Source organism: Melitaea cinxia, chromosome 10, assembly GCF_905220565.1.
Source record: "Melitaea cinxia chromosome 10, ilMelCinx1.1, whole genome shotgun sequence".
NCBI lineage: Eukaryota > Metazoa > Arthropoda > Insecta > Lepidoptera > Nymphalidae > Melitaea > Melitaea cinxia.
In genome coordinates, this window is record NC_059403.1 from 4,039,054 (window position 1) to 4,052,653 (window position 13,600).

Here is a 13,600-nt window from a genome sequence, read left to right on the forward strand (position 1 = left end):
TTTTATAGGTTTACAGAAAACTCCGGACAGATTTCGGTACACTAAGGTCATTGTTTGTTTGTTTCTAAACACTGACAAACACTTGAATGACCCATAAAAATTTTCATGAACTCACCACAGCTAACGCAACATCGTGTGACCAAAGCGTGTGACCATTTTGCTAACTTACGATAAGTTATACCTTAGTACGATACCGTAATATGCTTTTAATATCGTTAAAAATTTGTTAAAGTAAATTTGTTTCGGCAGATATAACGCTATTTATAAAATAATTGATTTTGGAACCATTATACTGGTATATTTTTTACCGGTTTTGACTCATTTAAACGTTAAACTAGGATGAAGTACCTATGCTCCTCTTGATCCATGACGTTAAATGAGTCAAAACCGGTACATATCTATCCGCTACCGTTAATTGCTATTGTTACTATAAAAGTAACGAAATTATTACACTCGTACAATTTATGAAAGAGACAAATCAAATTTGTAATTTAGGACTATTTTTATTGGTTTTTAAGGGGCCTACTCAAAGCACTGCCTGCAGGGCCCTGCTTGCAGTGCCACTGCCGATCGTATTGTATGTATGCATGCAGGGCCGATATTTTAATTATTCACCCTGTCGCAGGGCCGCAGTGTCGTTCTGCCAGCCCGACACACGATCTCCCCACTCCGTAAACTGCAATCAGGGACATGTGTAGCTCGGTCGGGCCGATTTAGACCACCATTTTGTTTACGTCGGTACATTGCGACGTTTGTCTACTCTATTTGACCTGGGGTTTGTCTTGTCAGTGGTTGTCATTTAGCAATTAATCAGTTAGTTGGTGGTTAGTTGGTTTGGTTTTATTATATTATTTGTTTGGCTCTGTTTTCTTCAAGAAAAATGAGCCAGCGAGAAAAAGACGTGTGGAGGGACGTAATCTAATTGTATAGGGATTTGCCATGTCTTTGGAAAACTAACCACGATCATTATCATAACAAAGATATGCGGTCGCAGGCTATGTCGCTTTTACATGAAAAATATAAAACTTTTTTACACCAGTGCTTCCTTTTTTTCTTTTGAACGCTACAAGTACTCAATACAGTCAAACCCAATGCTATTTTTTGGTGTTTGAATAATGTAGGAGCCATTTATAAAAACTGACGAATTTAGGCAAGGACAAAGAGAACACAAGTGAACACGACAACGTATGCCGCGTAAATGATTTGCAGTGCTTTGTGGAGCAACATCCTCTGCTGCAGTAACTGCAAGCAGGCCCTGCAGGCAGTGCTTTGAGTAGGCCCCTTTAAACTACTAATGAATGCCCTTGCTTCTTTAGTGTGCATATTTATGTTCTTTTTGGAAAACAATGATGGAATATGAAGTAAGCTGCTATTCGTTGATTATTATTATTTAACTGTTTAATATTAATATTTACTATACTGAAAATCTCTGAACTTGTTTTCATTACCAACTGAATTCAAGTATTATAATAATCTAATGATAAAAAAATTACATGTCTAATTATGTTTTATTCTCGCTAAGGGATTCTCGTCAAATACGTTTACACTTTGCACATAACCTTTTATTTAAGGACAATGGGAGGAGCGAGATCGAAAAAAATGTGCAGTTTATCAAATTTTTTTTCAGTTTTTATTAACTTTACAATTCTTAAATTTTTTTCCGCGCGTCGAGTTAAAGGAGCGAAGTCGATTAGGTGTCGGTAAAAATATTGTTATTTAGTGACGTCAGAGGCAACGTTATCGCTATTGTTATAAAGGACGAATACGACTTACGAATTTGTCCCTATTTCATCTTTTCTTGTGTTCTTCCATTTCACCCCAGTTTAGGTATAAATGGGGACAACCTACATTTGGTTAAAAATCTTTTTTATAAGAATGTATTTTATAGTTATTGTGTATTTTCAACGATAATATAGAAAATTTATAGACCACACCACCTGACACCACCAAACTTCGTAATTGTGCCTATTGACCCCGTTGTACATTTATAGACAGACAGCTGACTGTATAGGTACCTGAAAACCTCTCCTCTCTCCTGTCTTTTCTATGGTCATCGTAGACAGAAGTAAACTGTCAAAAACGGCTGTCATACTCTCGGTATGCTCTCGGTATTCCTTGCTGTCATATCAAACTTCAAAGTTGAATGTTGGTTAAATATTTTGTATTTTGTGAATATTGTACAACATGAAGGAATTTAAGTAATTTTTAATCGATTACTGTTATGATTTTATTATTAAGATTATATTAAATTATTTAAACATGGAAGATGACGATCCTGTTGTACAAGAGGTAATTATACCATTGATTTCCCCTCTCAACGTGCAATAAAATACGGTTATGTTCACCTTAAAATATACCACAGGAATACAGCATGCCTTTTGAAAATGAATTTTTATTTACAAAAATCTCAATATTGTTTTCTAATTTTGACGCGAATTTCACTTACGCGAAACAACTTTTGGAATTTTATCGCGGTTTATTAAGTTTTTAGATGCCCGACGCTTTAGATACTTTACAGCCGCTATACTCGCCCTGCGGCCCGTCGGCCGCATGCGCATGTATTATATCTTCGTCAAAACTTATTTTTTCATTAATAAAGTAACTATATTGTGAACTTGGAATTACGTTTTAATGAAAACCTAAATAATTATAAATAATTTTTGCTTGCGGCCCGCGACACCACGACTGGAACGTGTTTGTGGCCCCTATTAAAAAAAAAGTTTAATGTGGCTGTTTTACAGCAAGGGAGTGGAGGAGGGTGTAACATAGGGTAGTTTTGAATAACTGTTATGTTAGGATGTTGACACCTCAGTCCTCCCGTGACCATGGTTTCTGTAAAGTATCTGAAACGTCGGGCATCTAAAAAACTGAATAAACTGTAGTAAAATCTGAAAAAGGTGTTTCATAGAAATCTCAATAGTTTCTTCACATTGTTTAAAAAAATTGCAATTTTTACATAGTAGCTCCAATCTTGCATCTTATAAAGTGTTAGGATTTTACATTAAAAGTGCACAAAGCTTAAAGTATCAATATTAAACAAATAATATTTATTTTTATATAATTCTCTGGCGTGAGGTGTGTTAGGAGTACTAATTTGAATGCTGTAATAATAATTGAATTGTCATATTTACGTTCCATTATCCCTGATAATTTTCCTAAATTGTGTCAAACGTGCTTTCTTGTTCCTTACTTGGTTCCTTATATGGGTCTATAGGTATATATAAATGGAAGTCCAAAGTAGTTCATGAATGCTATTTTCATGAAATCTGACACATTCAAATGTCATTTTTTGAACACAAATATATTGTCTACAAATTCCACAAAACAAAGATTGTCTTAACATATTCTTCTTTAAGAAAGTATAATGAATTTTATACAAAAACCAGTTTAATTACACTGCTATTGATAGAAATTATTAAATAATTTTTCTTATTTTTCCAACAGATTCCAGTTTACATATCTAAAGCGTTGTCTGAGAACCTATATATATACCAGTATCCTGTTCGACTAGTTGGACAGAAACGTAAAGATTTAAAAGTTAGCAATGTATCTATAAAGCCTAAAAATAAAATTGTGAGATTGGAGCTTGCTGTAGATACAAATAGCGACAGCTATTGTGTTTCTAAAGGTGAACAAATCGCTCTTAACACCGATGGCCCGCAGGTAATCATACACATTATTGTTTTTCTATTATTTAAATATTTTTTTTATTAAGTCCTTACTTAAGAATGTAAAGATTTTGGAGTATAAGCTGGACTATTATATTGGGACCGCTCAGATCCATCTAATTATAGAACAATTGCTATAACTTCCTTGTTCTCAAAGATTATGGAATCCATATTCAACTGCCAGCTATGGCGTTATTTAGAGGAGTACCAGCTGATTAGCGATCGCCAATTTGGCTTTCAACGGAGTCGCTCGGCTGGTGATCTTCTAATATTCTTAACTCAGCAATGGGCGGAGGCTCTTGAGAGCAAATTAGAAGTGCTGGCGGTTAGTTTGGACATAGCGAAGGCCTTTGATTGGGTGTGGCATAGGGCACTTCTAACAAAGCTACCATCCTATGGTATCCATATCCTGGCTTCCCGAGAAATTATGTTAATGGATCACTAGCTTTTTTGGCAGACAGGAACATCTAGGTCGCTGTTGATGGTGCATGCTTGGACCTCACATCTGTTGATGCTGGCGTTCCCCAAGGCTATGTACTATCAACTACCTTGTTTCTTCTGCATATCAATGATCTGTTGCAAACTAGTGGCATTCATTGTTATGCGGACCACAGCACCGGGGATGCCTTATACACTGGTCGTCTTAATATTTCTCGGGAACAAGTCGATGAGTGTTGGAACAAACTTGTGTCCGAAATCGAGTCTCTTTTAGCCAAAATCTCGCAATAGGGGCGACTTAATCTAGTCTAGTTTGACCCCAATAAGACACAAGTTTGCACGCTTACTGCTAAAAAAAATTACCCTTCGTCGTTCCTCTCAAATTTGAAGGCACTCACCTAACCGCCTCGGCCAGTATTGGAATACTTGGCGTCGACATATCGAGCAATGTGCAATTTCGTGGTCATCTGGAAGGAAAGGCTAAACTAGCCTCGAAGAAACTTGGTGTGCTCAGTACGGCGAAGCAGTATTTCATGCCTTCCCGCCGCTTACAATTATATAAGGCGCAGATCCGGCACCACATGGAATACTGCTCTCACCTGTGGGCTTGGGCGCCTCAATATCAGTTCCTTCCATTTGACCGCCTCAAGATTCTCTACGATCGGCTTAATTCTTTGGCGCTCCGTAGAGATGTCAGGTCACTCTGCATCTTCTACCTTATCTACCTGGGAGTGTTCTAAGGAATTCTTCGGAATAATACTTACAGCAGAATTCCACCACCGGAGATCGCGTAAAAATTCCAAATTTCACCCACATCACCTCGATGTCCGGAGGTCTACGACAGCTCGATTTTGCGCCATTTCTTGCCACGCACAACCACTCTATACTAGCTTCCCCCTACGGTATTTCCGACCCGATACGATTTAGGGACCTTCAAAAGAAGAGCATATTCCTATTTGAAAGGCCAGCAACACGCCTGCTAATCCTCTGATGTAGCGGGTGCCTGTGGATGTTGTTTTCACTTACCATCAGGTGCGCCAACTGTCCGTTTGCCCCCTCTTCTATATAAAAAAGAAAAAGCATTTTATGTTATGGACTCATCAAGTTTTTATTATTTTAGGAACCAAGAGAATCAAGAAGGATAAAAACTAAAGATAAGGAAAAAGTAAAAACGGCATATTTTAAAAGTGGTATGATGGATAAGTTGGTGTTTCAAAGCAATAGCCCCTGCACTGATACAGAGCGCTATGCTGTTGCTATATTGCAAGACAATGAACTACACTGTACCCCTATAAAAGGTTAGTTATATATAATGAACTAAAATTAAACCTCCTCTTGTTAAACGAAATTACAAAAAACACACCTCCATACATCGATCTTGCAACTTTTATAATCAATACTTACAAAACATTGACCCTTTTACGCCGAGTTGCACGAAACAAAATTAAAATTTAAGTAGAGATTAAACTAATTTAATGTGATTAAATTAGTTTAATCACTACTTAAATTTTAATTTCTTTTCGTGCAACTCAGCATTAGCTGCTCAATAAGTATCATATTTGAGGAGCGTACGACAGAAGCTGATGGAAATATTATAATTTTTTTTGTCCTTTTTATTTACATGCTAGCCTTTTTTTGGTAAAGTTGGAATTGAGTGGAGTGAAATATAGTACTATAGAATAAAAACCAAAAATTAGACCTGCTAGCGCGATCTCTAGGTCAGGCCGGAAACTTTTCACCCCCCCCTTGTATATATAATATCTTATTATTGTTTAAGGCATCTTGCAATTCAGGCCATCCCACTCTTATTTTGACAAACAAGACAAGAGGAAAGGAGAAAAGGGTAAGGCAGATTCTGATGATGAAGATAATGCTACTGATCAGGTAATTATTATTTTATTTAGGGCCGTAGATGCCCATATATATGTGGCTCTGGGTTCTGGCTATAAATGTCTATGACAGTATTGAGTATTTACGAAATTTATCTTTATCTGTCTTGTGTTCTAGTTTTGTAACTTCAAATTTTTTTTTTATTGATTATATTTGTGTATTTATGTTAATAAAGATGTATTGCTTTTATTTCAAATCGTTTAGAATATAATGATAAAACTTAGGCCTTATTTTTGTGTTGTTTTTCAACCATTTGAATCAACCATTAGTTATTTATTTATCGAATTTTATTTACCTGTAAGTCTTATTTGAGCAGTTATGTACATCTAATAAATAAAAATTATGTTTACTTAGAAGGAGCATCTCTGTTTTGTTGATATTTAGTATAAAAATTAAATTAGGTGCTTATTAATTTTTTCATAAGTAGATAATGTATTAATGAATGTGTCATATTTTTTTTTCAAATCCCAGCAGGTAAATGTTAAATTTAAAAGATTTGAAACGGATTTAGCGAAAAAGGCAAGAGAAAAATCTTATGAGGCCATATCGCAAAGAATTGCAGAAGAGCCCTGGTATGATGCACTGTGGAAGAAGTCAGACACTCACCATGCTGAAGTAAGCTGAAAATATTTATAAAAGATATACATATAGAGTAATCATCATCATCATTATTTCAGCCTATCACAGTCCACTGCTGGACATAGGCCTCCACAAGTTCGCGCCAAAAATGGCGTGAACTCGTATGTTGCCCATAGTCACCACCGCGCTGGGCAGGCAGGTTGGTGACCGCAGGGCTGGCTTTGTCGCACCAAAGACGCTGCTGCCCATCTTCGGCCTGTGTATTTCAAAGCAAGCAGTTGGATGGTTATCCCGCCATTGGTCGGCTTTTTAAGTTCCAAGGTGGTAGTGGAACTGTGGTATCCCTTAGTCGCCTCTTACGACACTCACCAGAAGAGAGGAAGTGGCTATATTCTTTACTACTGTAGCCACACAGCGTATATAGAGTAATACTATATTTTTATTTATTTTTGTTATCTCAAATAAAAAATAAAAAATTATTTTATCCAAGTTAGCTTCAAAATCACTTATTAATCAACATTTTACAAATTAGTATCATATTTGTTTTAAAGATACACAAAAAATTTCATAAAAATCAGTCGAGCCGTTTTGGAGGAATGTGACCACATCCAATGTGATATGAGAATTTTATAAACATTGGATTATTTATGCACATAATATTTGTGCTTGTTCTCAAACAAAAAAAAAAACAACGATTTCTATAGAAAAGTAATAATAGATACAATAAGTACACATTATTAGTGACAACTCAAAAATTACTTGTTACCCTTTTTTTGAAGTTGGTTAAATAGGTTGCCTGTTGGAAAGTAGCATCAAGTCCGTTTTAATGGATTTCCATAAAAGAAAGAGGTTCTTAAATTGACTCTTTAAGTTTTTTTTAAATGTGTAGTACGATTCAGCCTTTAACACCCAACTGCTGGGCATTGGTCTTTTTCTACGTGTAGGAGAATTAATTAATTACTTAATTCACCACTCTGCTCCGTTTCGGGTTGGCGGATCTGCCGGGCAGTTTTTAAGTTATTCCTAATAATGCGTATTTAACTGACTCGTCATATTACTTGCCGATGTAATTAATTGTTTGCGAGTACTTACACACTATTATAGTAAAATTTTTGTGTATGTTGTATAGTAATGAATTGAATTTTTTTTTCAGTTAGAACGTATGAAGCTTTTCAGTTCTACTTCTAACGATGGATCGGCTCTAAGACTCGGACCAACGGAGTACATAAAGGCATTGTTTCCGCATCTTAACGATGAAGCAGAGACAACTCCATTTAAGAAACTTTCTCTACAAGAAAAAATTAAAGAAATATTAATTAGTGGTGAGTATATTAAGTTTTAAATACAAGATGCTATATATTAACGACTTAACCTTATATAGGTGTATGGCTTTATAAATAAAGAATTAAAAAAAAGATGCTATATATTATCATTTTTAAGCTGTATACAAAATCAGTTAGACAGAGGCAGTAGTTTAAGTTCAGCAGTAAATCTATTTTATTAGGCACAATATATACATTACGTGGAAAGTAAAAGGCTCTAAAAGTGCATTACACCTACACTACCATGAAATCTCACCCTAAAATAATTTTATTCAAGTAAATTTCCTACTTTCTGCCCTTCCCTTATAAGTGGTAAGCTGGACGGTAGAAGTAGTCCCAAGTTTGGGAGGTTCGATGGTTTGAAATTGAGCCAGGATTTAAGAGGAGGCTTGAAATTTGCTCATAAGCAATCAGTGTTAGGAGTGATAGTAAGTCGGAGACAGATTGGGTTATCAAAATATTCTCAACCAGGCGACATTTTCATTGTCCAAGGCAATAGGGTATTCCACTATGTTTGAAAAAGTGCTTCAAAATGTTGATTTTCTAATAAAAAGTACAAAAAAAAAATATTTCGGCAAAATAAACACGCTTTCATGCCATAAAATTAAATTACATTTTAAACCTTTTTTATTTCCGCGAAAACGCTATCAGCCATATGGTGACGTAATATGTTTATCGTGTATGACATATGTAAGACCGAACTCGTTCAATACGTCAAAAGTTCAATACCTTATACATATACTCTTTGTCGTTCAACGTTAACAGCTATAAATATTTGATGTTTTTGTGTAAAATAATGAATTACAATAGCTATCGTTGGTGTGTAGTGTCTAGCTGCATATACAAATACTAGCATTAAAAAAAAAAACTTAAGTCTTAATTTGGCAGTAACTTAAGGAATAAAACATAACCTAACACTTTCTAACAATATTTTTCAAATTAGGTATACTTGGCATTTTAATAAATAAATAGGTAAAAATGAAATGCACTAACGAAAGAGCACAAGTATTACTCCTAGAAGTTAAAGTTGATAGATATGTACCTAGCTGTTTACAGCTCTGACAGAACTTGTTACTTATGACAGAACTTTGTTATTGTTCGTATGACGTCATACCATGTAGTGTTTTATGTCACGTGATATACAGATTAAAATATACGACTTTTAATTTCAATATAATAAAACAATAATGTGCTTTTATGATTCCAAATAAGAATGTTTAAGTGTATTTTTACATAAATTTTAATTGTTATCAAATTTTATAATTTATTTTTCACTACCGAAAGTACCCTATTGTAGCTCTATACCATGTGGTATAGTGATAACGATGATGGTAGCTGATTTTTCAAATAATATATTAATTTCAATTTTTATAATTAGTTCATACTTTCCCAATATAAAATTTATTAGGTATATGTAGAAATATCTTCCTTCATATATCATCTTCAAATTTTCAATTGGTAATAAAGTACTTTTTATATACCTACTCAAGGTCCTCTCTTTTAAATTTATAATGAATGATACTTGATGTCAATAAAGTTTTTTCAAATATAATCATTAATTAAAATTCATCTACTTAAATTAGTTTTGCACGTCAGAAATTTACATAGCGACTATAAAACATTTTCGATCGTTCGATTGTTTCAATTTACAGCGAAACTGATGACGTTCAGCGAGCTGCTCAAGATGGTGCGCGGCAGGGCGGGCGGCGACGTGAGCGACGTGAGCGAGGGCGCGCTGCTGGCGGCGCTGCGCGGCGCGGCGTGCTGCGTGCGGGGCGTGTGGGCGCCGCGCTCGCAGGACCTGTACACGCGGCCCGCCAGCGTGCCCGCCCGCAACATGTGCGCCGCGCGCGACCACGTGGTAACTCGCTTGCACTAGCCTACACCTCTGTGACGTGAGCGAGGGCGCGCTGCGTGCGGGGCGTGTGGGCGCCGCGCTCGCAGGACCTGTACACGCGGCCCGCCAGCGTGCCCGCCCGCAACATGTGCGCCGCGCGCGACCACGTGGTAACTCGCTTGCACTAGCCTACACCTCTGTGACGTGAGCGAGGGCGCGCTGCGTGCGGGGCGTGTGGGCGCCGCGCTCGCAGGACCTGTACACGCGGCCCGCCAGCGTGCCCGCCCGCAACATGTGCGCCGCGCGCGACCACGTGGTAACTCGCTTGCACTAGCCTACACCTCTGTGACGTGAGCGAGGGCGCGCTGCGTGCGGGGCGTGTGGGCGCCGCGCTCGCAGGACCTGTACACGCGGCCCGCCAGCGTGCCCGCCCGCAACATGTGCGCCGCGCGCGACCACGTGGTAACTCGCTTGCACTAGCCTACACCTCTGTGACGTGAGCGAGGGCGCGCTGCGTGCGGGGCGTGTGGGCGCCGCGCTCGCAGGACCTGTACACGCGGCCCGCCAGCGTGCCCGCCCGCAACATGTGCGCCGCGCGCGACCACGTGGTAACTCGCTTGCACTAGCCTACACCTCTGTGACGTGAGCGAGGGCGCGCTGCGTGCGGGGCGTGTGGGCGCCGCGCTCGCAGGACCTGTACACGCGGCCCGCCAGCGTGCCCGCCCGCAACATGTGCGCCGCGCGCGACCACGTGGTAACTCGCTTGCACTAGCCTACACCTCTGTGACGTGAGCGAGGGCGCGCTGCGTGCGGGGCGTGTGGGCGCCGCGCTCGCAGGACCTGTACACGCGGCCCGCCAGCGTGCCCGCCCGCAACATGTGCGCCGCGCGCGACCACGTGGTAACTCGCTTGCACTAGCCTACACCTCTGTGACGTGAGCGAGGGCGCGCTGCGTGCGGGGCGTGTGGGCGCCGCGCTCGCAGGACCTGTACACGCGGCCCGCCAGCGTGCCCGCCCGCAACATGTGCGCCGCGCGCGACCACGTGGTAACTCGCTTGCACTAGCCTACACCTCTGTGACGTGAGCGAGGGCGCGCTGCGTGCGGGGCGTGTGGGCGCCGCGCTCGCAGGACTTGTACACGCGGCCCGCCAGCGTGCCCGCCCGCAACATGTGCGCCGCGCGCGACCACGTGGTAACTCGCTTGCACTAGCCTACACCTCTGTGACGTGAGCGAGGGCGCGCTGCGTGCGGGGCGTGTGGGCGCCGCGCTCGCAGGACCTGTACACGCGGCCCGCCAGCGTGCCCGCCCGCAACATGTGCGCCGCGCGCGACCACGTGGTAACTCGCTTGCACTAGCCTACACCTCTGTGACGTGAGCGAGGGCGCGCTGCGTGCGGGGCGTGTGGGCGCCGCGCTCGCAGGACCTGTACACGCGGCCCGCCAGCGTGCCCGCCCGCAACATGTGCGCCGCGCGCGACCACGTGGTAACTCGCTTGCACTAGCCTACACCTCTGTGACGTGAGCGAGGGCGCGCTGCGTGCGGGGCGTGTGGGCGCCGCGCTCGCAGGACCTGTACACGCGGCCCGCCAGCGTGCCCGCCCGCAACATGTGCGCCGCGCGCGACCACGTGGTAACTCGCTTGCACTAGCCTACACCTCTGTGACGTGAGCGAGGGCGCGCTGCTGGCGGCGTGCTGCGTGCTGCGTGCTGCGTGCGAGGCGTGTGGGCGCGATGGTTTATGTATTTATATATTGTATTTATGACGGCGCATTTACTACACGTATACTGACTTGATTTGAAAGACTAGAGCTCGTGTACACGACGCCGCCTCCGTACGCCGCCGCACCTCTGCGCTGTACGAGACGCGTCAAGCCCGCCATCGCGCCGCCGCCACGCCGTCACGGCTTGATTTTACCACTATACGGTTGTTAGTTATAGATTGCTAGCCACGAGAATCGTCGGTAATGGAATACAAAATCAAATAATAGGTGTGGCGGAATAATAGGTGTGGCGGGGCAGCATTGTAAATGAAATCTGGAGAATGAATATTGATAACGCCCACCCTTTTGTTATGTATATATTTCATAATATAAAATTACTACGTTATATAAGCGTGTTAAATTATGAGTATCCAACACCCCTATTGCCGACTGACAATCACTATGTATTGTGTTCCCGAGGTAAAGTGGCCAGAGCTCCTGTTTAGTGTCGGGGATAGAATCGGCAACTCACTGGCAATGCTTTTAGTGTTGCTGGCGTCTATAAGTTATGGTATCCGCTTAGCATCAAGTGGACCGTACATTGCCACTTTTTTAATTAAAAAAAAAAGAACTAAGAAACCTAACGAAGACATAAAACGAATCCTTTAAGTTCCCTACCTTAGTAACGAACGACGATAAGGTTACCTTAACCTTGTAACCAATTCAACAGAATTTTGCTACCTTATTTATAGAAAATGTCTACTAGTTTGACAGTATCACCATTTAGTGTCAGGCCTAACACAGTTTCATCACTAGTTGATTAGTCACTACTCACAGAAGTTACATTACTTTCAATACGTGCCGTTTGCAGTCGAAACACTTGGACCTTGGATTAGCAGTGCTAAAAACTTTTTAAATGAGATAGCTCCTCGCCTTATTGCCTCCACTGCTGACAAGAGGGCTGGTGCAGTTTTTGTCCAGAGAATCGGCATAGCGATTCAACGGGGAAATGCTGCCAGCGTTCTTGGCACAATTCCACGCGTACATGATTTATACCAAAACTATCTGTAAAAAAGTATTAAATGGCCGAAGACGGGCAGCAGCGTCTTCGGTGCGACAAAGCCAGTACTGCGGTCACCAACCCGCCTGCCCAGCATGGTGACTATGGGCAAAATACATGAGTTCACGTTATTTTTGGCGTAAACTTGTGGAGGCCTATGTCCAGCTGTGGACTGTATAGGCTGTAATGATGATGAATGATGATCGGTAAATATTTAGTTCTTTAGTTGTGAATTTTAAATATGTATAATGTTTAATAGACTATTGTTCCTTTTTTTTTCAATACGTTGAGATAAATATTTAACAAAAAGAATTTGATTTTGATATATATGACTGATATATGTTTTGATATATAGACTATGTCTGTTTTCGATTTTTTTTTTAATTTTTCCGTTACTTTTTTTATAAATTAATTAAATGGGTGCTAGCATGGCTAAACTTGAAAACTATTTGAATGCAAATCCCTTTGAAATTTGTCAGGGTAAAGTTAAGCAGATTCTCGAAGAAAGCATATTCAATAGAGGTTACCTTATCACATAATAACTAAGAAAAGTGAAACAGTAACTAAAAATATCAAATCTTTTCAGCTTTACCTCTTAGCACACCACAAATATGTCGATCGACGTAAAATAGCCGCGTCAGTACGTTTGCCAACAGAAGAGGTTCTGGCAATCCTACGTTCAGTGGCCAAATTTACTCCAAATTACGGGTGGGAGCTTTTAATACCGCGCGATACAGCTTTCGAAGAGAAATATCCAGATGTCATTGAAAAGCAAAATATGTTTTGGGAAGCGATACAACGCCAATTTACCGATATGTTGATTGGTGAACCAACACCTAGACGTCAGAGGAAGAAGTCTCAGAGGGATTCGATAGGTTCAGACTCGATGATGAGTCCAAAGTCTCGGAAAAAAAGTGTCAGTGAAGATGACACGGACAAGAGACGGCAAAAGAAATCGACTACAGGTGGTAAACGGACTAGAAAAGTCAGTTCTAGTAGTGGTCAGGATATGTGAGTGTAGTTTTAGTTAGGTTATCAAATTATGTATCTTGTTGCTGTGAAGTCAATAACCCTGAAATTATTAGACTTATAATGAAAAATGTAAA

General features: G+C 40.7%; 1 protein-coding gene across 1 annotated transcript; it reads left to right on the forward strand.

The window, feature by feature from the left end:
- The first annotated feature begins 2,102 nt into the window (after positions 1-2,102).
- Positions 2,103-13,600, forward strand: LOC123657078 (DNA-directed RNA polymerase III subunit RPC5). The gene is made up of 8 exons (XM_045592668.1): positions 2,103-2,289; positions 3,445-3,663; positions 5,227-5,404; positions 5,884-5,990; positions 6,468-6,611; positions 7,729-7,897; positions 9,550-9,758; positions 13,081-13,600. Exons 1-8 carry the CDS (start codon positions 2,260-2,262, stop codon positions 13,507-13,509), a joined length of 1,485 nt encoding a protein of 494 aa, XP_045448624.1. The 5' UTR covers positions 2,103-2,259; the 3' UTR covers positions 13,510-13,600.